The 25653-nt window shown below is 46.0% G+C and overlaps 1 protein-coding gene across 2 annotated transcripts in view; it reads left to right on the top strand.

Annotated features, from left to right (window-relative positions):
• The window catches only part of PPP1R37 (protein phosphatase 1 regulatory subunit 37), a 174447-nt gene that overhangs the window by 49558 nt on the left and 99236 nt on the right, over positions 1-25653 (top strand). For both annotated transcript variants that reach the window (XM_048834331.2, XM_048834330.2), the window contains exons 2-3: positions 5981-6078; positions 19267-19312. In XM_048834331.2, the coding sequence (XP_048690288.2) occupies positions 5981-6078; positions 19267-19312 (144 nt within the window). The remainder of the gene's footprint in view (positions 1-5980; positions 6079-19266; positions 19313-25653) is intronic.

Genomic DNA, 25653 nt, shown 5'->3' with positions numbered 1-25653 from the left:
TACCAGAACCCTGTTACTACCTGGATTTTCCAAAATTCCTCCTGTTTGGCTTTCAGAGAAAGCATTAAAATTTGTGTGTGGCAGATGTAACTGGACATTTCTAGTGCTTCCTGACAATTATATTAGTGAAATTATTATCCTCCTTTATAATTAAATGAGGATCATTCTGCCCCAGCAGTCCAGTGGATTATTACTACATTGTAATTGGATCCATGGAAAATAAACTGCATTGTTTAATGTAATGCTCTTATTCAGCAGTTTCCTGTGCATCAGAAACTTGGCATACATTCTCTTTATTTTAAAGAAATGAATTTCTTGTCCATTATAATACCAGTGCATGGGTCTAAAGCCAACCATAAGGGTGTCTTCGCAAACTCAGCAAACAAACTAACAGGGTTCAAAAAAGAACTAGATAAGTTCATGGAGGATAGGTCTTGGAAAAAGGATAAAGGAGTTTGAGGCGCAAGTGGTCTTCTCGTCCATCCTCCCCGTGGAAGGAAAAGGCCTAGGTAGAGACTGTCGAATCGTGGAAGTCAACGAATGGCTACGCAGGTGGTGTCGGAGAGAAGGCTTTGGATTCTTTGACCATGGGATGGTGTTCCAAGAAGGAGGCGTGCTAGGCAGAGACGGGTTCCACCTAACGAAGAGAGGGAAGAGCATCTTCGCAAGCAGGCTGGCTAACCTAGTGAGGAGGGCTTTAAACTAGGTTCACCGGGGGAAGGAGACCAAAGCCCTGAGGTAAGTGGGGAAGTGGGATACCGGGAGGAAGCAGGAGCGCGCGAGAGGGCAGGGGTCCTGCCTCATACTGAGAAAGAGGGATGATCAGCAAGTTATCTCAAGTGCCTATATACAAATGCAAGAAGCCTGGGAAACAAGCAGGGAGAACTGGAAGTCCTGGCACAGTCAAGAAATTATGATGTGATTGGAATATCAGAGACTTGGTGGGATAACTCACATGACTGGAGTACTGTCATTGATGGATATAAACTGTTCAGGAAGGACAGGCAGGGCAAAAAAGGTGGGGGAGTTGCACTGTATGTAAGGGAGCAGTATGACTGCTCAGAGCTCAAGTATGAAACTGCAGAAAAACCTGAGTGTCTCTGGATTAAGTTTAGAAGTGTGAGCAACAAGGGTGATGTCGTGGTGGGAATCTGCTATAGACCACCGGACCAGGGGGATGAGGTGGACGAGGCTTTCTTCCGGCAACTGACGGAAGTTACTAGATTGCAGGCCCTGGTTCTCATGGGAGACTTCAATCACCCTGATATCTGCTGGGAGAGCAGTACAGCAGTGCACAGACAATCCAGGAAGTTTTTGGAAAATGTAGGGGACAGTTTCCTCATGCAAGTGCTGGAGGAACCAACTAGGGGCAGAGCTCTTCTTGACCTGCTGCTCACAAACCGGGAAGAATTAGTAGGGGAAGCAAAAGTGGATGGGAACCTGGGAGGCAGTGACCATGAGATGGTCGAGTTCAGGATCCTGACACAGAGAAGAAAGGAGAGCAGCAGAGTATGGACCCTGGACTTCAGAAAAGCAGACTTTGACTCCCTCAGGGAACTGATGGGCAAGATCCCCTGGGAGAATAACATGAGGGGGAAAGGAGTCCAGGAGAGCTGGCTGTATTTTAAAGAATCCTTATTGAGGTTACATTAAGTAGGTGTATTTCTACTGGGGTGGGGCAGCGATCAGTTCTTGGCCTTATGCTATTTAACACTTTTGTAAATGACCTGGGAGAAAACATAAATCATTATTGAAAGTTTGCAGATACACCAATTAGCCTGACAGCAGGCATGGGCAAAACAATGGAATGGGTGACAAGTGTATGTCTGGATTTATCTGTATAATCTGAAAATGCCATTTTGTTCTGAAAAGCTACTTGTTTGTAAAACTGTTCTGTGCCTTCACCTTGGCTCTGTAGCCTCCATTTTGAGCTAAAACACAGGACATGTCAGAATAAATTATTGCACCTAACAGAGGATTAAGAGTGATGGGGCATAAACCTTGATGACCTTCTATTCAACTGGAAACACCATTGGATGAAGAGCTGGTACCAACAAGGAAAACCCCTACTGTCCTAGATGTTTTGGGAATCAAAGAATAGATCATCTGATGGGGGTTGAAGCTGACTAGGTAAGTCACCTGCAAGAGAGAGTACTGAAAGCTATATAAGGACAAGGTCGCTGATCACACCAGAACCAGGATTCTCTTTTTGAAGTCAAGAAGAGGGGACCTGGACCCCTGAAACGACACTAATCAGGTCCCAAAGAATGCTCAGGAGTGCGCAGAGAACCAAGGCAGGGAATGGCATATATATCACTTGTGTTGTCTAAAAGTAAAGAGTGAGTGGTTTAGAAATCCCTCAGCAAAGTCTGACATATTGCCTTCAGCTATGTCTCCGAAGAGCTAAACAGTAAATAAGAGTACCCACTAAGGTAGAGCTCTGGAGAGGGTATGCTTAACTACTGGGGAGTCTTGGAGGGATTTGGCCCTGGTCTTAGGGCCTAGGGCAGCTAGGCTGCAGGGCCTTTTTGAGAAGGGTGCCAAACGAATCTATGCCCAGGACCAAACCAGAGACCAAAGAAAGATTGAGCACCTAGAACCTACCCAGACCCAAGGGAGCTTAAAAGCACACGGACTTGGCATGTTGGTCCAAACACAGCAGCCTGGTGAGTGTCCAGCAAGGGGAGCTTGACCCAGAGCAGTGACAGGTGATATAGGACTTGAAAGGCTAGAAATTTAAAGAAGAACAATGAACAAGACAAAATAGGTCTTGTCCAATGAACTTCATGTTGTTCCTTGACAAAATTGCAAGTGTGCTTGATACACTATACTTGGACTTTTGTAAGGTATTTGGTGTCCTCCTACATGACATTCTAATTTAAAAATAAAACAGACTAGCATTGTGCAAAATCAATATTGCACACAACTAAATAGAGTAGAAGTTGTCTGTCTGATAGTCTGTGTAGTTAATTGTGAAATAGCAGCTAGCAGGGTGTTTCTAGTGGGGTTCCACAGGGAATGGATCTCGCTTCAGTACTATTCAGTATTTTCTCAACAATCTGAAAGAAGATATAAAATCATGGCTGAGGTTTGCAAATTCTACAAAGATTGTTAATTTGGCAAATAATGAAATAGTTCTGTACTAATGATTTATCAAATCACTTGGTAATCTAGGTACAATCAAACTTGTATTTTAATATGGTCAAATGCAAGGTCATACATCTAAGGACAAAAATGTAGGCCATATTTACAGGACTGCAGACTAAAAAGCAGCATCTCTGAAAAGGACTTTTGGCCTGTAGATAAACAACTGAACCTGAGTTTTTCAAATATGATGCTTTAGCTAAAAGGGCTGACCTTTTACTTGGCTATATTAACACAGGAATACTGATCAAGAGTAAAGTGGTGGTATTACGTCTTCACATGACACTAGTGAAACCACTACCAGAATACTGTGTGTGGTGTCCACACTGTAAAAAAGGTGTTGAACATGGGAAAGGGTTCAGAGAAGAACTACAGATTTTGGGGGGGTGTCTAGAAAATGTTCTTCACAGTGAGATTTAAGGAGCTATGTCTATTTAGTTTATCAGAGAAGATTGAGGTGACGTGATCATGATCTAAAAGTACCTTCACAAGGACAAGATATCTGATAGCAGAGGGTTCTTTAGCCTAGCCGACAAAAGCGTAACTAGATCTGATCAATAGGAGCTGTAGTCAGAAAAATTCAAAATGAAAACAAGATGCACATTTTTAATAGTAAGGATAACTAATCATTGGAAATGTCACCTAAGGATGCTTTTGATTCTCCATCACTTGAAATCATTAAAGATTACATCTGTTTCTAAAATAAGCTCCAATTTAACCACAAGGTTTCATGCCTTCCTCTGCAGCATGGGGCATGGGTCACTTGCCGGTTTAAACTAGTGTAAATGGCAGATTTTCTGTCATTTAAATTATGATCTGAGGACTTCTAACCTCTGGCAGAGTTACTGGTGTCCATTACAGGAGTGGGTGGGTGAGGTTCTCTGTCCTGCAATGTGCAGGAGGTCAAACTAGATGATCATGATGGTCCATTCTAAACTTAACTTCTGACATTAAAGACTATTCATAAGAAGAAATCACTGGATGCAATTCTCTGGCCTGTGTTATGCAGGAGGTCATACTATAGGATCGTAAGAAGTGAAATTTATGAAGTCCTTGCAAATCTATTTTTAGATTTCTGCAAATCTAGTTTCATTAGTTTGCTGTTGGAAGGGGCTTCTAAAATCTTTCCTGTATTTTGGTTCAATGCATTATTTGTTAGACTTCTTAGCCTAGCAGCCTTAAATAATTTCCTTTTTATCTCAATATTTTGCTAAATGTATATCAGTTGGTGGCAGTGTGAATTAAAACTGTATATATCATGCTCTTGATTTTATGTTGAGATATTTTTAAAGCAATAAAATCAGGGGTCTCAAACTCAATTTACCTTAGGGCCAATGCCAGTCCTCAAATCCTCCAAGCGGGCCAATAATATCACTGAATATGGTGTTCAGAAAAGAAAATGTTTATATTGTATTTTTTATTTCGAATTTCTTAGAAATAATAAAACTGTCATACAACTTTATACAATTCTTCTCCTGCCAGAGAGTTTTTAGGGTTTGCCAGACACCTGGCAGTGCTTCAGTTCTGTCAGTTTGTTGATGTTTGGCCTCAGTGACTGAGCAGGTGAAACATTCAGGATTGCAGCAAGGTGGACATCAGATAGTTGTTTGGTATTTTGACTTGTTTATATTCATTAGTCAGCAGTGTGCCCTTGTTGCCAAGAAGGCCAATGGCATTTTGGGATGTATAAGTAGGGGCATAGCGAGCAGATCGAGGGACGTGATCGTTCCCCTCTATTCGGCACTGGTGAGGCCTCATCTGGAGTACTGTGTCCAGTTTTGGGCCCCACACTTCAAGAAGGATGTGGATAAATTGGAGAGAGTCCAGCGAAGGGCAACAAAAATGATGAGGGGACTGGAACACATGAGTTATGAGGAGAGGCTGAGGGAGCTGGGATTGTTTAGCCTGCAGAAGAGAAGAATGAGGGGGGATTTGATAGCTGCTTTCAACTACCTGAAAGGGGGTTCCAAAGAGGATGGCTCTAGACTGTTCTCAATGGTAGCAGATGACAGAACGAGGAGTAATGGTCTCAAGTTGCAGTGGGGGAGGTTTAGATTGGATATTAGGAAAAACTTTTTCACTAAGAGGGTGGTGAAACACTGGAATGCGTTACCTGGGGAGGTGGTAGAATCTCCTTCCTTAGAGGTTTTTAAGGCTTGACAAAGCCCTGGCTGGGATGATTTAACTGGGAATTGGTCCTGCTTCGAGCAGGGGGTTGGACTAGATGACCTTCTGGGGTCCCTTCCAACCCTGATATTCTATGATTATGGAAAAAAGTTACACTGTCTCCATGGCTGACTCTGCCCGGGAACTAGTGATGGTATCTCTGCCCATCTCCCCCAGCCAATGGGAGCTGCGGGGGGCGGCGCCTGCAGCCAACATTGCTGGCAGCATCTCCTCCGCGGGCTGCAGTGGGGAGGTGCTCTGGCCACAGATGGTGCAGTGGGGAGGCTCTCTGGCCACAGATGGTCCACGGGCCGGGACTTTGAGACCCCCTGAATAAAATGGGTAAAAAGCCACACAGAAAACAAAGTCCACAAACACGATATAGTGCACAGACAAAATGTGTAGGATCAATATATACATTTTGGTAATGTAGTTGTTCAACTCTTACAGTAAAATATCAAATTAAATTCTCATTTTGCTTTGAACATAAATTGCCTATTTCATATCCTTGCCATTTGAAATGGTTCTGGGTGGGAACAGCATTAGTTAATTATACACAACTCTCACACTTTCGTCAACGTAAGTGCCTGACACACAGTTTATTGTGTATCTGAGTTTGAATAAATATGAGTGTCAATGTAATCTTAATCTCTACCCTTTACGTTTTCAGCCCAGAATGTGACTGTTGAGGAAATTATCATTGCCTACAAACAAGCCTGTCAGAAATTAAACTGCAAACAGATATCCAAACTACTGAAGCAGATACAGGTATTGTGGATATTCTTATGTATGCAGCACAAAAATTTAATCCTGTTTAGCTCCTGGAATATGACTGACATGGAAACTCTAGAAGAGTCATCTGCAGTCATATCAGAACTGAAAATAAACTGTGTTGATACTTAGAATAATTTTCATGCCAGTCAAATATGGAAAAACAATAGTATTATTTTCTAACAACTTGAGCAGGTTTTTTAGCAGATGAAAAACTGTTACAGGATGCTAGTATCTAAAGTATTTGTTACCAAAATACTATGCATAAATTATTTAATAAAATATTACTGAAGTCTGGGTTCTTGCCTATAGTTCTTAAATGGTTTTCTTTCTGAAGAGTGCTTACAGATGGGCTCCTTTTTGTGCTCAGCTTAATTAAGATGGATACGAGATTTCCAACACGGCTTATGTATTGTTTTCTATTTTATGCTATGTTTAATTATTTTTTGTTTTCTCAAGTGTGGGGATAATTAAAAGGTTGAGTATTAACCCTACATTGGTTTAAATTGAGGTATATTTTTTTCAGAGATAGTATATTGTGATACGTGAGGAGAAAGAGAAGAAAAAGGAGCATGCAGCATAAATGTTTAATGTAAAAAATATATGAAAGACTGTGGCAGGAGTGGGAGGTGGAAGCAGTAGAGGACCGAAGGGAAATGACAACTGCTCTTGGGAGTGAAATTTCACGGGGGATGCTACAGTACTTTTCTAGACAGTACAGGATGGCACTAACGGAACCAATCAGCTTGCATACTTAGGAGTGTGTTGTAGACAGAGGAATTGTGTATGAAGTCTTACTTAGAACTATACAGAGGGTTACTAGGATTACGTTGCCATGTAGTACAAATTCAGCACTGTACGGAAGTATAGATGAGGTTTTAATTTCTTAAATATTTTGGTATTTTAAAATCAGTTGGGTTTCTCATAATATACTTGCACTGATACTTGGAAGTAGGGTGGAATGTTTTAAATGGATATTATTACATTGTAAACTTTCAGAATGTGTGAACAGATTACTGAGCTGATGGTATCCAGAGGTTGTGCAATCTTAATGCTAAATGTTTCTGAAAAGTCAGTTTAGGGCAGTGGTTCTCAACCTGTTTATTATTGTGGACCACGTATTGAGAACCACAGTGGGCCACCTCCCCAAATTCCCCCACAAACCCCTATGCACAGTGCCCCCCTCCCAGAGACCCCCTTCACAGAGCAGGGCCAGGAGCTGATCCCCATGTAAAATCTAGGGGTGTTGCAGCACCCCTGCATACCCCTAGTTCTCTTGCCTATGCTGCCCAGAGCCCCCCCACAAACCTCCCCAGAAACTTACTCCTGTTCCCTGTGGCACTCACTGGCCCACTGATGGGAGGCGTGCTCCAGCAGGGCTGCCTGATGTGGTCTTCTCCTCAGCCGGCCCCACCCCCTTCCAGACCAGAGCAGCAGACTTTGAATTGTTTTTTTGTTCAGCGTACAGCTGGACTGCAGCTGTGTGCTAATTGGGCTGCAGACAGTCTATGGCTTGAGAACCAGTGGTTTAGGGCATCCTCCACAGGCTTCTCTCCCTATTGCTAGCGTAATAGTCTGCATGTTCAGCATAAGAGGAACAGTCTTTAAAAAGATTTCTTGTATCTTTTCTATTTCTGTGTTCAGCCTATTTGATTGAGGTGACTTAAAGATCCAGGGACTGTAGGGTTATGACTAACATACTACTTCTTTTTTCGAAATGCGTTCATTTGGTGTGTCGGATCATGATGACTTTCAGCGAACAAAACTGCATGTTGCTGGAACTGGAATACAGAATTGAAATTTCAAGAAGAACTTATCACCATAAATAAACTGTGAAATATATTTTTAAGTTTAATTACCATTGGCATTAAGCTTAGAAATACCAAATCAAACATCTTGTTGAATTACTGTTACAAATGACATCACGAATGTGTCTTAAAGAAAATACTGTGATGTAAACACGTTTCCAATCGGCATCAATAATAGTTAATCAAAATAACTGTCCTTTCTAAACTTCCTGGGTTCAATTTTTGTGAAATACAGAAGCTATGTTCTTGTTAATTACTGCCTACATAAGTAGACTAAAAGTGTCAGCCTACTAGCAGTAAATCAACTAGACAAGAACTTGTTCATTCAGCCATCCCGTTACGTAATGGGACCAACACAAGATAAAATTAAAGATCCTGGACCTCCTATTCAAGTCCTTAACAGCCAAGGGTACTGCTCTCTTAAGTGACCACTTGTCCCTACTGATAGGAATATTCTGGAGCAATGCAGAGAGGATATGGCTTCTCTTTTTTAGAGCACAATAGAAGACGCATTGATTTACTCACTTAGTAGAGGCAGCAACTAGTTGGCTGGCAAGCCGTCCTGCTCTGAACTTGTCCCCAAAGGGAATTAAACTCTATGGAGGTGCTGTTCTCCAATTATGGAGATTGCCCGCAGCATGATGCAGCATAATCCCCTTCCAGGATGATTCTGAGGCTAACTCTGATATTTGGTGTTTAGCGGTCAGCAGCCACAGCAATTCTGCTCAGGTTGTTTTTTGAGACAGTCCTCCCTTCCTGTGCAGCAGCAGGACTACTGCAGAAAGATCCACAGGTCCCAAAGAAGGAGGTCCTTTGGTTCTGGGGTTCAGCCAGCTGGCGCATGTCTTCTTCCTTCTTGTGCCCCCCCCACTCCCTGACACCCCTATGTTAGGATCTAGCAAGCACCTGTTTTTAGTTGTGTGTCCAGGACAGTGATCCAGTGGTAACCTCTTTCACCAGCCCCCTTGTTTGGGGACAGACCGGCTTGCTTTTACAGTGGTTGGGATTTGATTACAACAGACAACCTGATCAGACATGCTTCAGACCCAGTAATGTCGTACAGTTCCTCTCCATCCCTCCACCCTGTCCCTCCTCAGGGACCCCTCTCATGAGAGACTGCTTCTCAAGCAGATTCAGTCTCTACTGGCCTTGGGGCTGTGGAGGCGGTCCCCCTGCAGCATCGGGGACAGGGATTCTACTCCCAGTATTTCCTTATTCCCAAGCCCAAGGGAGGGATGAGACCTATCCTCACCACCTCAACAAATACGTCAGATATGAGTTTCCAGATGGTTGCCCTGGCAACTATACTCCTTGCCTTAAATCAGTGACTGGTTCTCAGCCCTAGACCTTCAGGACATTTATTTTCATGTAGCAATTCTCCCAAGCCATAGGAGGTTTCTCTGGCTTGTTGTGGTGGGCCGACACTAGTAGTACATCATGCTGCCCTTCAGCCTGTCTTCTACCCCCCTGCTCTTTACCAAATGCATGGTAATGGCGAGTGACCGTGTATCTCAGGAAGAGGTAAATTCATATCTTCCTGTTTCTGGATGATTGCTTACTGAGTGGGCAAGTCGTCTGTTATGTCCAGTTCACTGTACACCCACTCAATCATCTGGATCCCATCCTTAACAGTGGGAAATCAATATTGGTTCCATCTCAAAGAATTAAGTTTGTTGTGGACCTGGTAAACCAGAGGTGGGCAAACTACGGCTTGCGGGCCACATCCGGCCCGTGGGACTGTCCTGCCTGGCGCTTGAGCTCCTGGCTGGGGAGGCTAGCCCCCAGCCTGTTCCCCACTGTAGCCCCTCCCCTGCAGCCTTAGCTTGCTGCGCAGGTAGTGTGGCTGGCTCTGTCCAGGCAGCGGGGCTGCGAGCTCCTGCTGTTCTGAGTGGCATGGTAAGGGGGCGGGGGAAGAGTTGGATAAGGGGTAGGGGGTCCCATGGGGCAGTCGGGATGGGGAACAGGGGGGTTTGGATAGGGCGTGGGAGTCCTGGGGGGTCTGTCAGTGGGCAGGGGTGTGGATAGGGGTCAGGGGGGCAGTCAGGGGATAGGGAGCAGGGGAGTTGGATAGGGGGTGGGGTCCTGGGGTGGTGGTGGTTTGGGGTGGGGGGTCCTGGGAGGGGGCAGTCAGAAGACGAGGAGTGGGGGGTTGTTGGATGGGTCAGGGCTTCTGAGGAGGGTGGTCGGGGGTGGGAAGGGGTGAATAGGGGATGGGGGCCAGGCTGTTTGGGGGGCATAGCCTTCCCTACCTGGCCCTCTGTACAGTTTTGCACCCCAGTGTGGCCCTTGGGCCAAAAAGTTTGCCCACCCCTGTGATAGACTCTGTGAATTCAAGGGCATTTCTACTGACTAAATGATTCCAGGCAGTTTGCCGCTTACTCTGGACATGCAGTCCCAATCCTCAACTGCAGTCTGAGTATGACTGAGGTTGCTAGGCCTTGGCTATGGCTTTGTGTCCACAGGTAGTCCAATATGCCATGCTGCACCTTAGTCCTCTTCAAATGTGACTGAAGTTGTCGATCTGTTGTCAGCACTGTCATCCCTTGGGCAGACTGGTCTGTCTTCCTCCACCAATCTTGGTAGTGGATGGTTCAGGTCAATGTGTGCCAGGGCATTCTCTTCACTCTCTCCACCAGCCAGAACAGTTGTCACTGATGCCTCCTTAATAAACTGGGGAGTGCTGGATTCGCTGAAGGTTCAAGGCCTGTGGTCGGAACAGGAAGCTTTTCTACATATCAGTAGTCTGGAGCTTCATGGCATCTGCAGTGTTTGTCAGACCTTCCAAGATCACATTGGGGCTCAGTGGTTCTCATACTCACGACAGTACCATCACCATGTATTATGTGAACAGGCAGGGGGGAAGCTCACTCCAACATGCTTTGTCAGGAGGCCATCAAGAGTCTGCTAGTTTTGCATCAGGGAGTACATTGCCCTCAGGGCCAATCTCTTTTCTCAGATCCATAATCGCCAGACAGCTTACCTCAGCCGGAGCTTCTCTCAGAATCCCAAATGGTCTCTGGAGCCCAATGTCCTGCCATCTGTCTTTTCAGTCTGGGGCATTCTGACAATTCATCTGTTTGGCATGAGAACAAACAAGAAATGCAAGCTGATGGGGGTCTCAGTCCTGAGCTCCTGGACTGTTGCTTTGCACTTGAGCTGGGAACTGGTGTTCTTGTATGCCTTTCCTCCACTTCTGATCATCCCACAGGTCATTCTCAAGCTGAGATTGAACCATGCCAGGCTCGTTCTGATTGCTGCAGTATGGCCAAGAAAATGTTGGTTCTCTGATTGCCTCACATTATCATCTGGCCTCCCATATCCCTTCCCCCTCTTCTCCTGACTCAGCATCATGATCAGGTTTTGCATCCCTTACTCAGCTCCTGCATCTCACAGTGTGGACGCTGCATGCATGGTTAGATGTGAAGGAGGTGGCACAGTGTTTGGAGGCAGTCCACCAGGTCTTGCTTAACAGTAGGAAGCCCTCCAACAGGGTTGTCTGTCTGGCCAAGTGGAATCCTCTTTGTCTATCGTCGTTAGCCTGGGGAGTTCAGCCAATGCAGGCTTGTATCCAGGACCTCTTGGACTGACTGTTACACCTTCAGTCATCTGGCCTTGCGCTTAGTTCACTGAGAGTCCACCTTGTTGCAATTTTGGCATTTCGTCCACCTATTTATGATAAGTCTGTATCTTCAAACCCATGGCAGTGTGCTGCTTGAAAGGAGTCCCTAATCTCCACCCACTAGTTAAAGAGCCAGTTCCTTTGTGGGACCTTAATACTGTTTTAGCAGTTCTTTTGGTACCTCCATTTGAGCCGCTGGCAACTTCCTCTTGTGGCGATAACATCTGCAAGGAGAGTTTGTTAGTTGAAGGCTTTGATGGTAGAGCAGGGGTGGGCAAACTTTTTTTGGCTCAAGGGCCACACTGGGGTGCAAAACTGTATGGAGGGTAGGGAAGGCTATGCCCCCAAACAGCCTGGCCCCCACCCCTTATTCACCCCCTCCCACTTCCCACCCCCGCCCCGGACCCCTATCCACACCCCTGCCCACTGACAGGCCCCTCAGGACTCCCACGCCCTATCCAAACCCCCCTGTTCCCTGCCCCCTGGGACCCCCTACCCCTTATCCAACTCTTCCTCCTCCTCCTCCCCTCTCCCCCCCGCTGTCCCCTTACCATGCCACTCAGAGCAGCAGGAGCTCGCAACCCTGCTGTCCAGACGGAGCTGCCTGCATGGCAAGCTAAGGCTGCAGGGGAGGGGCCAGGGGCTAGCCTCCGTGGCGAGGAGCTCAAGGGCTGGGCAGGATGGTCCCATGGACCAGATGTGGCCCAGGGGCCGTAATTTGCCCACCTCTGTGGTAGAGCCTCCTTACATGCAAATTTCCAAAGACACAGTGACCTTGTGACTGCACCCTAATTTTTCACCAAAGGTGATTTCTCAATTTCATTTGAACCAAGTTTGTATATCTAAGGATGTTCTTCCCTAAGCCACATTTAATGCCAGAGGAGCACCATCTTCATGCTTTGGATGTCAGGCAATGTCTAGCGTTTTTCTATTCCTCGCCATGTCTCTGTTTCATATGCAGACCAAATGAAGGGTCAAGCGGTCTCTTCAGATACATGAGATTATCCACCTGGAGACTCACTACAGCATATGAAGTAGCTCCAGGCTATGCCCACTCAAGGGCTATGAGCTCATTCCACAAAAGCTCAGGTGACAACAACAACAATTCTATATTGGACATTTGCAGGGCGGCCTCTTGGTCCTCAGTGGTTTGGAGAAGTATGCACAATGCCATTACAGCTGCATCCAGATCAGATGCAGACTTTGTGAAGGCAGTTCTTCTTTAAATAGACACCAAGCCCAACCTCGTGCGGGGACTACTTGTGGGTCACCTACACAGACTATAAAGCTACATCTACTCAAAGAAGAAAAAACTGTTACCTTCCTGTAACTATTCTTCGCGATGTGATGCAGATATGTATTCCATGACCTTTCTTCCATCTCCTCTGTATCAGAGTGTGTACTTCTCCCACTTCAGTTCCTTCACACTGAAGGTCAGGTCAGGGCAGCGCTGCCCTTGTATGTCTGGGGGCAAGAGAGCCTACAGCCATAGGGCATGAGAGCCACCACTACAGGTAGTGTTAGGCAGAGTTTTCCGGCTCTGGTGCATGGGACACACACCCACCTAGGATACACATCCGCATTGCATCTCAAAGAACAACAGTTGCAGGTAGGTAACCATTTTTTCCATACAGCTCTAGCAATTTTGCCTGCCTGTGAATTTATTTGTATGATGGTGGTGCATAGGGATTAACTGAGAAGGGAGCCCCATTGTACTAGGCACTATAAACATAAACTGTTCTTGGGGAAACTGTATTGTTTTATAATCTAAATGTTCAAAACAGATGAAAGGTGTCAGGGTTTCCTCCCCACTCTGAACTCGAGGATAGAGATGTGGGGACCTGCATGAAAACCCCCTAAGCTTTATTTCTACCAGCTTACGTTAATCTGCTTTGAAAACGCTTGTGTGCACATGACAACTGATGGTTTTCACTGACTTCGCATTTGTTGGAAACTCTGGAGTCCTCTTTCAAAATGAACTTTGCCACAAAGCGAGTGAGGCTACATCTGCACTATGCAGCTTTTAGCGACACGGCTGTGCCGGTACAGCCATGCTGCTAAAAAGCACACGGTGGAGGCACTGTTTGTCAGTAGGTGAGCGCTCTCCCGCTGACAAAGTGCTGTTCGGACCAGCGCTTGTCATCGACAAAACTTTCATCTTTGGGGGGTGTGTGTGTGTGTGAACACCACCTCTGAATTACAAAAGTTTTGTCTTTCATTTGCCAGTATAGACAAAGCCTTAGTCTGATCTATTGTTTGAGTGCACCCAGTGCTACTGCAAACAGGTTTCACAGTCTCTCGGTGCCTGTCCCACGCTGCTTTGTAGTCGACTGTTGACCTGTCTGTTTACCTGTGCCCCCTCTCCTGCCCTGGGATCAAGTTGATTGGATGTCCCCTTCCTCGTTTATAAGGTGGCTGTTCGTTCACTCCTGGATTCCAGTTTATCATGGTAGGTGTGCTTAATACTCCAGAAGCCCTGCAGCATGCCTCAAGCAGCCCTTGTCTCCGTGCTGAGACTGGATCTCAGTGCCATCTGGGGAGAAGCTTTGGTGCAGGTAGCTCTTGTTGCCAGCCACTTGGAAAAAGATCTGCTGGTGGGCATTGCGAGGCACGTGCTGGCGAGGGGCTATGACCAGAATGCCAGACAACACTGGATAAAGCGCAAACAGCTGAGGAGCACCTATGTTAAAATAAGGAACAACAGGAAGAAATGTGGCAGAGAACATTTTGAGGAGCTGGACATGCATAACTGTATGACCACTTACCTCATCCAGGCAATGTGAGAAACTTGCAGGTCATACCCTCCCCACCCCGGATGACCAGGAAGACTCATCGGCGCATGAGCAAGAGGAGGCCAGTGAAGAGATCTGAGAGAGCCAGCATCTGTTCAGAACTCAGGTACCTGCTGCCAGCCATTTAGAAGACTAATTGGATTCCTGCCCTGAAGCAACCAACCCTGATTCCCAGGCAGCAGCTGAGGAGGCTGATCCTGTGGATAGAACCATCGCATATGCAAGGTTTTTTAAAACATTTTTTTAAATTAACTTAAATAATAGTTTTAATTTACTATTCTGCTGTATGGCAGTAATAGCTTCTGTTCCAAGTGCCTCATGACCAAGTGCAAGGTCCGTCCCTCCCTCCATTGGCCCACACTGTCCTTTTGTGCTCCTCCCATACACTTTTCCAAAATTGCCCAGCTGGAATAGTCGCTATCAGCCACCGTCATGTGCTAAAGCCCTGGTTACCGACTGTTTTCAGGCCCGTGCTATGGCAGGCACATGCCTGTGTACCTATTGACTTATGTTTCCCTTCCTTAGCATCCTGCCTGGTGAATGTGCCTTTCGCCCCACCCCCCGCCCTCAAACCTCATTCACTGTCACCCAAACAGTTTGCTGGCAGCGTTGTGCGGCCTTGGCTTCCCATGCCAGAGTCAAATAAGGAAAACATTCTTTCTTTTGTGCAAAATACAGAAGTTTATTGCGACAGTGGTTACAGGAAGGGAAGTTTGGTTAGTGTTCTCACCGTACAGGAGATAGACATGGACATTGCATGCCCATAAGGCTACAAAGAGGACAGCTTCCTGTAATATGCATTTACAGGGCCATTCTGACAGACTGGTAACAGTGAATGTTTTAGGCAGTCATTGCAGAACCCTATTTTTCTTTGCACTATTAACATGTCTGCAGGGGAGATAAAGCAAGGCTGAGAAATTGCTCCACTTTTGCTCCTAGATGAAGGAATAGCTACATGGCCAGTCCCACCAGTATTGCTCATGACTCCTGTAACACACTGGGGGGACTATCTTGTTGAATAACTTCACAGCATATCTTGCTGCTCTGCCCTTTGCCTTTTTTTATTAGGCCATTCTCTGCCTCCTAGTCACCTGGCTCCTTGTCACGTGATCCAGAGTCAGGACAGCCTCAAGGATATTACTCTTCAGCTCATCCCCAGATTCACCCTGTTACCTTCCATGTAAAACACCATGTAAAACCTCTCCAAGGCACAGCCTGAACTGCATAATTCCCATCACCCCCATGCTCCGAGGCACAACAGCATATAGTGCATGGACAAAAGTCCAAAAGCACGCACCACTTACCATCTCCAAGGTTCCTCAATACTGGAAAGAATCTAAAGGAGGTAAAGCCAAGAAAGAATGTTAAGAACACCACAGCCTCTCTAGAATATGAATAACCATTTATCATTTTTTTAATACCTCCATAGCTGTACTGGCCAGACCCTCAAGGAGAGGGTCCTTAACAGCAACGGAATGGCGAGGAAACCTGAGAGGGAGAAAACAGAAAATTTGTGATGAAAAATTCATGGACATCCTACAGAGTCCTCCCACTACCCAAAAAATGAAGAAAACTGAGGACCAATGGAATATGACAAGGAGCTGTCCAGGGAGATCACTGCAGTGGCCAAGGACAGCGAGGCAGTTGCCAGGAAAAGCTTTGCCATGGCCAAAGATAATATGGAGGAAGATGCAGAGGCAACTCCTGGGGATAATGCAAAGCCAAAATGCCCTGCTGCAGCACATGTTACTGTTGGGGCACCAGGCAAGGCAGTGCTACAGACTAGCACCCAGCCATGTTTTGCAGCCCTTGGACAATACAGGCTACTGGGAACAACTCCTCCTCATGGCTGTACCCTTGCAACAGTGCACCCAGAGGTCATTCCCCTCCCAGACTCCAGCTCTTTTGAGCCCTCTATTGCCCCTGGTAACTTTGAGCCTGGGTACTCCACACCAGAAATCCCATGAACCAGAAGAAGCATAACCAAGACATACCTTCGCCTGTAACTTTAGCCTCCTGGCTTTATGCCCTGTGCTGAACTGTTGTACTTTACTGTTTTGGTTTCCACTGCTGGTTTAATGAAACAGTTCTTCGTAGTTAGTTAATTTGTTTCACAATTAAAAGCATTTTTAAAATTTTTGTCTCAGTTGAAGGTTCATTTCTGTCTGTTACATAATAGATTATTCAATGAAAACCTATATAATTTCATTCACAAGCAGTCAACAGTTCATTTTACACAGCAAATAGTTGTTTGCATTAATTCTTAAGCTTGTAGGCAAAGACACAAGGTACAACAGGGATTGCCACATTGTTGCACTTCAACTGCCCATAAACAACACTGAACTGCACAAAAATCTCTCCCCTGCCTCAGTCCATGCATAAGTTAATAGCAGGATTCACAGCTGCGCAATTTCAGGCCTGAGACTCCAAATAAGAACGATAGGCATCCTGGATGCTGTTGCCCCGGCTGTTTGCATTCTGTATTGAATGCCTAGGTGACTACACAAACCAGTGAGCCAGTCTCTGCACGTCAGCCTTCCACCTATCACCTATGCACTACAAGGTGGGTAGAAAGCTGGCTAGATTGTCGGGTTCAACGGGTAGTTATCAATGGCTCCATGTCTAGTTGGCAGCCGGTATCAAATGGAGTGCCCCAAGGGTCGGTCCTGGGGCCGGTTTTGTTCAATATCTTCATAAATGATCTGGAGGATGGTGTGGATTGCACTCTCAGCAAATTTGCGGATGATACTAAATTGGGAGGAGTGGTAGATACGCTGGAGGGGAGGGATAGGATACAGAAGGACCTAGACAAATTGGAGGATTGGGCCAAAAGAAATCTGATGAGGTTCAATAAGGATAAGTGCAGGGTCCTGCACTTAGGACGGAAGAACCCAATGCACAGCTACAGACTAGGGACCGAATGGCTAGGCAGCAGTTCTGCAGAAAAGGACCTAGGGGTGACAGTGGACGAGAAGCTGGATATGAGTCAGCAGTGTGCCCTTGTTGCCAAGAAGGCCAATGGCATTTTGGGATGTATAAGTAGGGGCATAGCGAGCAGATCGAGGGACGTGATCGTTCCCCTCTATTCGACATTGGTGAGGCCTCATCTGGAGTACTGTGTCCAGTTTTGGGCCCCACACTTCAAGAAGGATGTGGATAAATTGGAGAGAGTCCAGCGAAGGGCAACAAAAATGATTAGGGGTCTGGAACACATGAGTTATGAGGAGAGGCTGAGGGAGCTGGGATTGTTTAGCCTGCAGAAGAGAAGAATGAGGGGGGATTTGATAGCTGCTTTTAACTACCTGAAAGGGGGTTCCAAAGAGGATGGCTCTAGACTGTTCTCAATGGTATCAGATGACAGAACGAGGAGTAATGGTCTCAAGCTGCAGTGGGGGAGGTTTAGATTGGATATTAGGAAAAACTTTTTCACTAAGAGGGTGGTGAAACACTGGAATGCGTTACCTAGGGAGGTGGTAGAGGTTTTTAAGGTCAGGCTTGACAAAGCCCTGGCTGGGATGATTTAACTGGGAATTGGTCCTGCTTCGAGCAGGGGGTTGGACTAGATGACCTTCTGGGGTCCCTTCCAACCCTTATATTCTATGATTCTAAGTCTTTCTCACTAATTCTCACTAATACTGTGCAAAATGCAACTTGCAGCTATAATCTTTGGGATGTTTTTTTGTTTTACTTCCGAAGTATTTCACGAACAGTGCAATTTTACTTTCAGAAATAATAGGCACGAGTCCCATCAATGGCCCCAGTATGGCTTGGAGATCCCATATGTGCAAAACCATCAATAACTTCCTGAGTATTACCAAACTTTATAACTTGGTATTACAGTACCTCTCTGGCACTGCACACCTGCATGACAGTGGCTCCTACAGTCATTCTCTCTGCTCTGAATTGGTTGGCTATGGACCAGTGGCTTTCTGGGGTGGCCAGCTTCCAGGTGGCAGTTGTGGCCTGCTTGCCCACAGGTATGGGGCACCACATGTTGGTACACTGCCACTGCAGCTCCAAGGCTAGTTCAGCACATATCTCCAAAAATGTTCTCCTCCACCCCCGATCCTGAATTCTCTCATCACTGCTGGTCATCCCAGGTCTGCAGGTCAGTCCTTTCCCATGAATCTGTGCTGGTTTCCTGAACCTAGAAGCAGCACTGCAAACTGTAAAGCAGCAGCTCCAGGAACTGGTCCTCTATCAATTGCTATCACTTCCTCTTCTCGCTCATCCATGTCCCAGCTCCACTGCTGCTGAAGATCCTCCTGCTGGTGGAGCTGCTGCTGCCACCACGTCATCCGTTCGGTGGTGCAGCAAGCAAAGTCCTAAGCCGAATTCATCTGGCTTCGAATGCTGAAATACAGTCCAAGTAGCCTTTGCGTATTTGAGGTTGCCAGCGTAGTGATACAGAGCGCCGTTGGGTCCATGCTGGCTTACAGCAATTTGAAAATGGCATTAGTTTGCCCATAAAGGAAGTATGGGATGGATACAGATGAATCAGGGGATTTTTAAAAAACTTGAACTAGCCATCTTGCTATGTATCCCACAATGCACAGCAAGAAAAATCCCTGAATGCGTACCGCTCCGCAACAAAGCAAAGGAGCATAAGATCTGCTTTGAGAATGCTACGCCCTCAATTTGCAGCAAACTGCTGCTGTGTGTACACATGATGTGCCTTGACTGAGCGCACACTGTCCTGTGTGCATGATATTACTACAGCTCGCATAATGTGCATTACCTGACGCGCAGAAAAAAAGCTGCAGATGAAATCCCCTCATATAGACAAGCCCTAAGAAATGCTGTGGGTATGTACAGGTTTCTAGTGAACTCACGGAAGGGTGCTGGGAGTAATGCCCTTCCCTCGTATTTGTGGGGGAGTGTTACCATACCTTCCACTTCTGTATTATCCTAGAGGAGGGATTTGTCTTCTGCTGAGTATAATAACGTGCTACTATTTCTCTTACAGGAATTTAAAGATCTATCTCCCAGGATAGATTGCTTGGATCTAAAAGGTAAGCCTCTTTCTCATAACCCTAATGACTTAGCTTTTTAAAGGAAATTCTTCGAGCAGAAACTGTTGTACTCTGTTTGTACAGCTCCTATCTCAGTGGTGTCCTGATCCTGAATGGGGCACTTGCTGTGCTAATGCAGTACAAATAATGCTAATACTGAGGAAACAGGAAAAGTTAATTTTGTAGGGGATTCTGCGTGAGAAACGTACCCATGTTCCAGCAATGCTGCAAAAATTGCTGCTGGGGTAGTTATCAGGCCATGGATATAGATAGGGCTTAGTTGACTTTACCACCCTCTTATGAAAGCCTGATTCATTACGTTTTCTCATATGGCCAGTAGGAACCCTTGCAATTCTATAATCTGACCACCTGCATAATGCAGGACATGGCACTTCTCCCACTGATTCCTCTATTGAGGTTAATATGTTGTGGTTGAACTAGAGCGTATCTTTCAGGCCATGTCTATGCTACAGCATTATAGCTGCGGTGAGGCAGTGCCATAGTGTAGATGCCTCCTTCCCTGATGGAAGGAGGTTTTCCATCGATGTAATTAATCCACCTGTCTGAAAGGTGGTAGCTAGATCGACAGAAGAATTCTTCCATCAACCTTGCTGCATCTACACTGAACTAATTATGGCACTCGGGGCACGATACTTTTCACAACCATGAGTGAAGTAGCTAGTTCGATCTAATTTTTAAGTGTAGACCAAGCCTTGGAATGTTCTCTGATCTTGATACAAAGACTCCAAAGTTATGGAGAAGAGGGAGATACATGAAAAATAGGGGAGGCTGAGGCATTACTTAAGAAAAAACCTGGCCAAATAAGCATGTTTAACAGCTTCCATCGAGGACAGTTGTATGAATGAGCCTAGGCTCCTGCTTAAGGGGCTTTCTGGAACGTGTAGTATTACTCAACGGTTGCACTCTTTGTCACTTCTGTAGACCAAACTAATATCCCCCCCCCCCCCCCGGGGGCTTCTTGCATTCCTTCATTCCCCTCACAAGTTCCCTATGTTCCACCTTCCCATCCCCCTCTATTTCAGGGACTCCCTGCAACCCCCTTCCCCAGTTAACCTTTTTATTAATGGTGTCAAGTATCAGAGGGGTAGCTGTGTTAGTCTGTATCCACAAAAACGAGGAGTCTGGTGGCACCTTAAAGACTAACAGATTTATTTGGGCATAAGCTTTCGTGGTTAAAAAAAACACTTTTTCAGATGCATGGAGTGAAAATTACAGATGCAGGCATAAATATACTGATACATGAAGAGAAGGGAGTTACCTTACAAGTGGAGAACCAATGCTGACAGGGCCAGTTCAGTCAGGGTGTATGGCCCCACAGTATGCCAACATTTTTTTTGGCTGACTTAGAACAACACTTCCTCAGCTGTCGTCCCCTAGTGCCCCTCCTCTACTTGCGCTACATTGATGACATCTTATCATATGGACCCACGGGAGGAGGCCCTTGAAGAATTCCACCTGGATTTCAACAATTTCCACACCACCATCAACCTCAGCCTGGGACCAGTCCACATAAGAGAGCCACTTCCTGGACACTACAGTGCAAATAAGTTCTAGTCACATAAACACAAACCCCGTTGCCTACTCTGTCCCCATATCTACTCTAGTGACACCATCAGAGGGCCCAACCACATGAGCCACACCATCAGGGACTCATTCACTTACACATTTGCTAATGTGATATGTGCTAGCAGTGCCCCTCTGCCACGTACGTTGGCCAAACCGGACAGTCTCTACGTAAAAGAATAAATGGACACAAATCAGACATCAGAAATGGTAATATACAAAAGCCAGAAGGAGAACACTTCAATCTCCCTGGATATTCAATAACACATTTAAAAGTAGCCATCCTTCAACAAAAAAGAACTTCAGAAACAGACTTCAAAAAGAAACTGCAGAGCTACAATTCATTTGCAAATTTAACACCACTAATTTGGGCTTGAATAGAGACTGGGAGTGGCTCGCTCTCTACAAAAGCAATTTTTCCTCTCTTGGTATTGACACCTCATCAGTTATTGGGAGTGGACCACATCCACCCTGGTTGAATTGGCCCTGTCAGCATTGGTTCTCCACTTGTAAGATAACTCCCTTCTCTTCATGTATTAGTATATTTATGCCTGCATCTGTAATTTTCACTCCAAGCATCTGAAGTAGTGGGTTTTTGACCCACAAAAACTTATGCCTAAATAAATCTGTTAGTCTTTAAGGTGCCACTGGACTACTCGTTATTTTTATTAATGACCTGGAAGTCTGGCCTCCTGTGACACAGGCCATAGAATTTCCCCAAAATAATTCCTAGTGTGTCTTTTAGAAAAAATCCAATCTTGTTTTGAAAATTGCCAGTAATGGAGAATCCATCACAATGCTTAGTAAATAGTTTTAGTGGTTTAATTACTTTCACTGTTAAACAAAACAAAAAACTTATGTCTTATCTCTAGTCTGAATTTGTCTAGCTTTAACTTCCAGCCATTGCATCTTATTTTACCTTTGTCTACTAGATTGAAGAGTCCATTATCAAATATTTTTCCCCTTTCAGGTACTTACAGGTTGTGATCAAATCATAGAATCATAGAATATAAGGGTTGGAAGGGACCCCAGAAGGTCATCTAGTCCAACCCCCTGCTCGAAGCAGGACCAATTCCCAGTTAAATCATCCCAGCCAGGGCTTTGTCAAGCCTGACCTTAAAAACCTCTAAGGAAGGAGATTCTACCACCTCCCTAGGTAACGCATTCCAGTGTTTCACCACCCTCTTAGTGAAAAAGTTTTTCCTAATATCTAATCTAAACCTCCCCCACTGCAGCTTGAGACCATTACTCCTCGTTCTGTCATCTGCTACCATTGAGAACAGTCTAGAGCCATCCTCTTTGGAACCCCCTTTCAGGTAGTTGAAAGCAGCTATCAAATCCCCCCTCATTCTTCTCTTCTGCAGGCTAAACAATCCCAGCTCCCTCAGCCTCTCCTCATAACTCATGTGTTCCAGACCCCTAATCATTTTTGTTGCCCTAGCCTTTTCTTTGTTAGACTCAAGGAGCTGAATCTATTTAGTTTATCACTGTAAGGCAGGTTGTCCAATCCTTTAATCATTCTCATGTCTATTCTCTGAACCCTCTCCAATTTATCAACATTTTACTGGAATTGTGGACACTGTATTCCAGCAGTGATCACACTTGTGCCAAATCAAGACATTCTATTACGTCTCAACCCCTACTCGATATTCTCCTATCCCAGGATCCCATTAGCCTTTTTGGCCACAGCATCGCACTTGGAGCTGACTATCTGGGGAAGCAGTGACCCTGAAAAAGTTTAGGGAGTTGTGGTGGATAGAGTCCCCCCTCTTGTAAGAATGGGCTGCATTCTTTGTTCCTGCATATATAGCTTTACTTTTGGCCGTATTAAAATGTATGTTTGTGTGTTTGTGCTCATTTTACTAAGCGATTAAAGATTGCTCTGTATCGGTGACCTGGAATGTTCCCTCTAATTTTTCCTATCCATGTGCGGAATTAATTTAATGTGCACCAATATGGAGATGTGTGGCTGGGATGGGACGACAGGGTTCAGAGTGTGGGAGGGGGCTAGGGGTGAGGGCTCTGGCTGGGGGTGCAGGCTCTGGGATGGGGCCCAGGATGAAGGGTTTGGGGCTAAGTCTGCCCTGGGGCTGTAGGGCAGACTCAGTGGAGTCTGACCCCCCCCCCCCCCGCCAAGCCCTCTCTATCTGCAGCAACAGCTGGGCCACAGGGGAGAGGCTTCTCACCCTGCACACCCCAGGCTCCCCCATCATCATCCCTCACCTCACTGCCCTGACCTAACTCTATTCCCCACCTTACCATATGGCCATCTTCCAGGCCCACCTGTGGCCACGCCCCTGAGTGCAGTGTGCATGCCAGTGCAGCTGTGCTAATTAAGTGCATGGCCCTTGGCAGCTTCCTGCAAGGCTACGCAGGTGCACACCTTACAGCAGTGCTGGGCAAACTACGGCCTGCGGGAACATCCTGCCCGGCCGTTGAGCTCCCAGCTGGGGAGGCTAGTCCCCAGCCCCTCCCCTGCTGTCCCCCCTCCCCTGCAGCTATATGGCCGCGTGGGCAGTGCTCTGGGCGGTGGAGCTGCGCGCTCCTGCAGGGCAGTGCGGCAGCGTGTCTGGCTCCGGCCGAGTGGCGCGGCTGCCAGACATGCTGCTCTAAGTGGCATGGTAAGGGGCCGGAGTGGAGGGTTGCTGTTTGTGCCGCTACACTGGGGCCAGAGAGGTTGGATAAGGGGCAGGGTATCCCGGGGGGCAGTTAGGGGACAGGGAGTGGAGGTTTTGGGGGGGAGGGTGTTGGTTAAGCATGGGAGTCCCGGGGGGCCTGTTGGCATGGCGGTGATGGGGGTCGGGGTAGTCCGGGGACAGGGAGCAGGGGGGTTGGATGGGGGTAGGGTCAGGATTGGGGGGGTCTCGGGAGGGGGCGGTCGGGACAAGGACTGGGGGCGTTGGATGGGTCAGGGGTTCTGGGGGGGGGCAGTCAAGGGGCAGGAAGTGGGAGGGGTTGGATAGGGGGCGGGGGCCAGGCTGTTTGGGGAGGCACAGCCTTCCCTACCCAGCCCTCCATACAGTTTTGCAACCCGATGTGGCCCTCGGGCAAAAAGTTTGCACACCCCTGCCTTAGAGGGAACTTAGGTGACCAGCCCTCTTCATTATTTACCACTCCATCAGTCTTTGTATCATCTGCAAACTTTCAGAATTATTTTTTTTTCCAGGTCATTGATAAAAATATTAAATATCATAGAGCCAAGACCCCCGTGAGAGCCCACTAGAAACACTACAACCTAAAATTAATTAGAGCAGAAAGCTGGGTGCTCAGCAATTTAGAAAATCAGGCCATTTATTGCTGAGCTTAAATATGGATTTTGGAGCCTGGCTTCAGGCTCCTAGTTTTGAAAATCTTGGCCATATTTTTTAAATGTAATGGATTTTCTGATACCTTTTATGCTTATTCAGATTACGTGAATTACAATATTAACAGTTTTTCAGAACTGTGTGCTGGAGTTATTAGATACAAAATTAAAAATATGACTAGAAGAAGGTTGCATACAACTGAGAGGTACTGCATGTTGCATTTGTGTAGTTGATTCAGTTAAAAAGCAAAATGAAATAAAATGTCAAGCTCTAGTTCCCTACCTACTGATTAAAATTACCTGTGAATCTAAAGAATTATAGACGTTAGAGGTGGCAAAGATGCCATCTTTCCATTTTTGATTCCATCTCTGTCAGTGAAAGACTTGCTCTGTGAGATTATTTTCTAATGTTGAATCAATCTTTTTAGAGCATCCTAATGTGGCTTCTGTCACTTGATCTACTATGCTTTAGCTGAATACATGGGGCCATGCAAATCTGCTGATATCTACTTTATATCACAGACCATGTTTGCAGATCGGAAACAGATACACATTTTGTATCTGTGCAGGGCTCTCTGAATATATCTCCGTGGGTGTCATTAATATATAAGGCTATGATTTTGTTAGGGATATTTTTAGTAAAAGTCAGGGACAATCACGGGTAATAAACAAAAATTCAAAGCCCATGACCTGTCCCTGACTTTCACTAAAAAACATCCCTGACAAAATGGGGAGGGAGGAGGGTCCAGCATCCTGCCCCCTGCCTGCAGTGGTTGGGAGCTGTGGGGACCCTGTTGCCCACTGGCTGGTCAGCTGCGGGGGCGGAGGGGAGAGAGGGTTCCCCGGCTGTGGCTGGGCAGCTGTGGGAGGGTCCCCTCGCTGCCCACGGAGGATGGTCAGCTACAGAGAGCCCCCCCCCCAGTGTCACGGAGTCTCTCTGGAAGTCATGGATTCTATGACTTCAGTGATCTCCGTGACATAATTGTAGCCTTACTAATATACAATCTACATTTTCCATTCTTAATTTTATTAGATTACAGTGATAGGCCTCCAGAAGCACTGCCCTTTCTTGCTGTTTACACTTTCCCAATATTTATACAGTTTGGAGCTCGAAATTGCCAGTTGACCTGTCTAGCATACACGGCCTTCTTTGCTGCCACTTCCTCTTATCAGTCAGTATTAGAGTTAAAAATCAAGCTCTTGCATCAGAAAATTATTCCTGCTTTAATAACATTTGTTTAAACTAACTGAAGACATTTGAGATGACCTAAGCTGCTCGTTGGCTTTCAGCCATTCCGATTGTTGCAGGAATCTCTAATGCTTGGTACAAATATTTCTAAATAATTCTGAATACTACGAGTGAAACCTCTGAAAGTAGAAAATGTGTAAGGAACATTTGGACAATATGATTACAAAATAGTGAAATGAAAATGCCAAGACTGGAGACAAGTTA

Source organism: Caretta caretta, chromosome 23, assembly GCF_965140235.1.
Source record: "Caretta caretta isolate rCarCar2 chromosome 23, rCarCar1.hap1, whole genome shotgun sequence".
NCBI lineage: Eukaryota > Metazoa > Chordata > Testudines > Cheloniidae > Caretta > Caretta caretta.
Note: the sequence above shows the minus strand (reverse complement) of the source record. Positions and strands in the feature narration are given on the sequence as shown.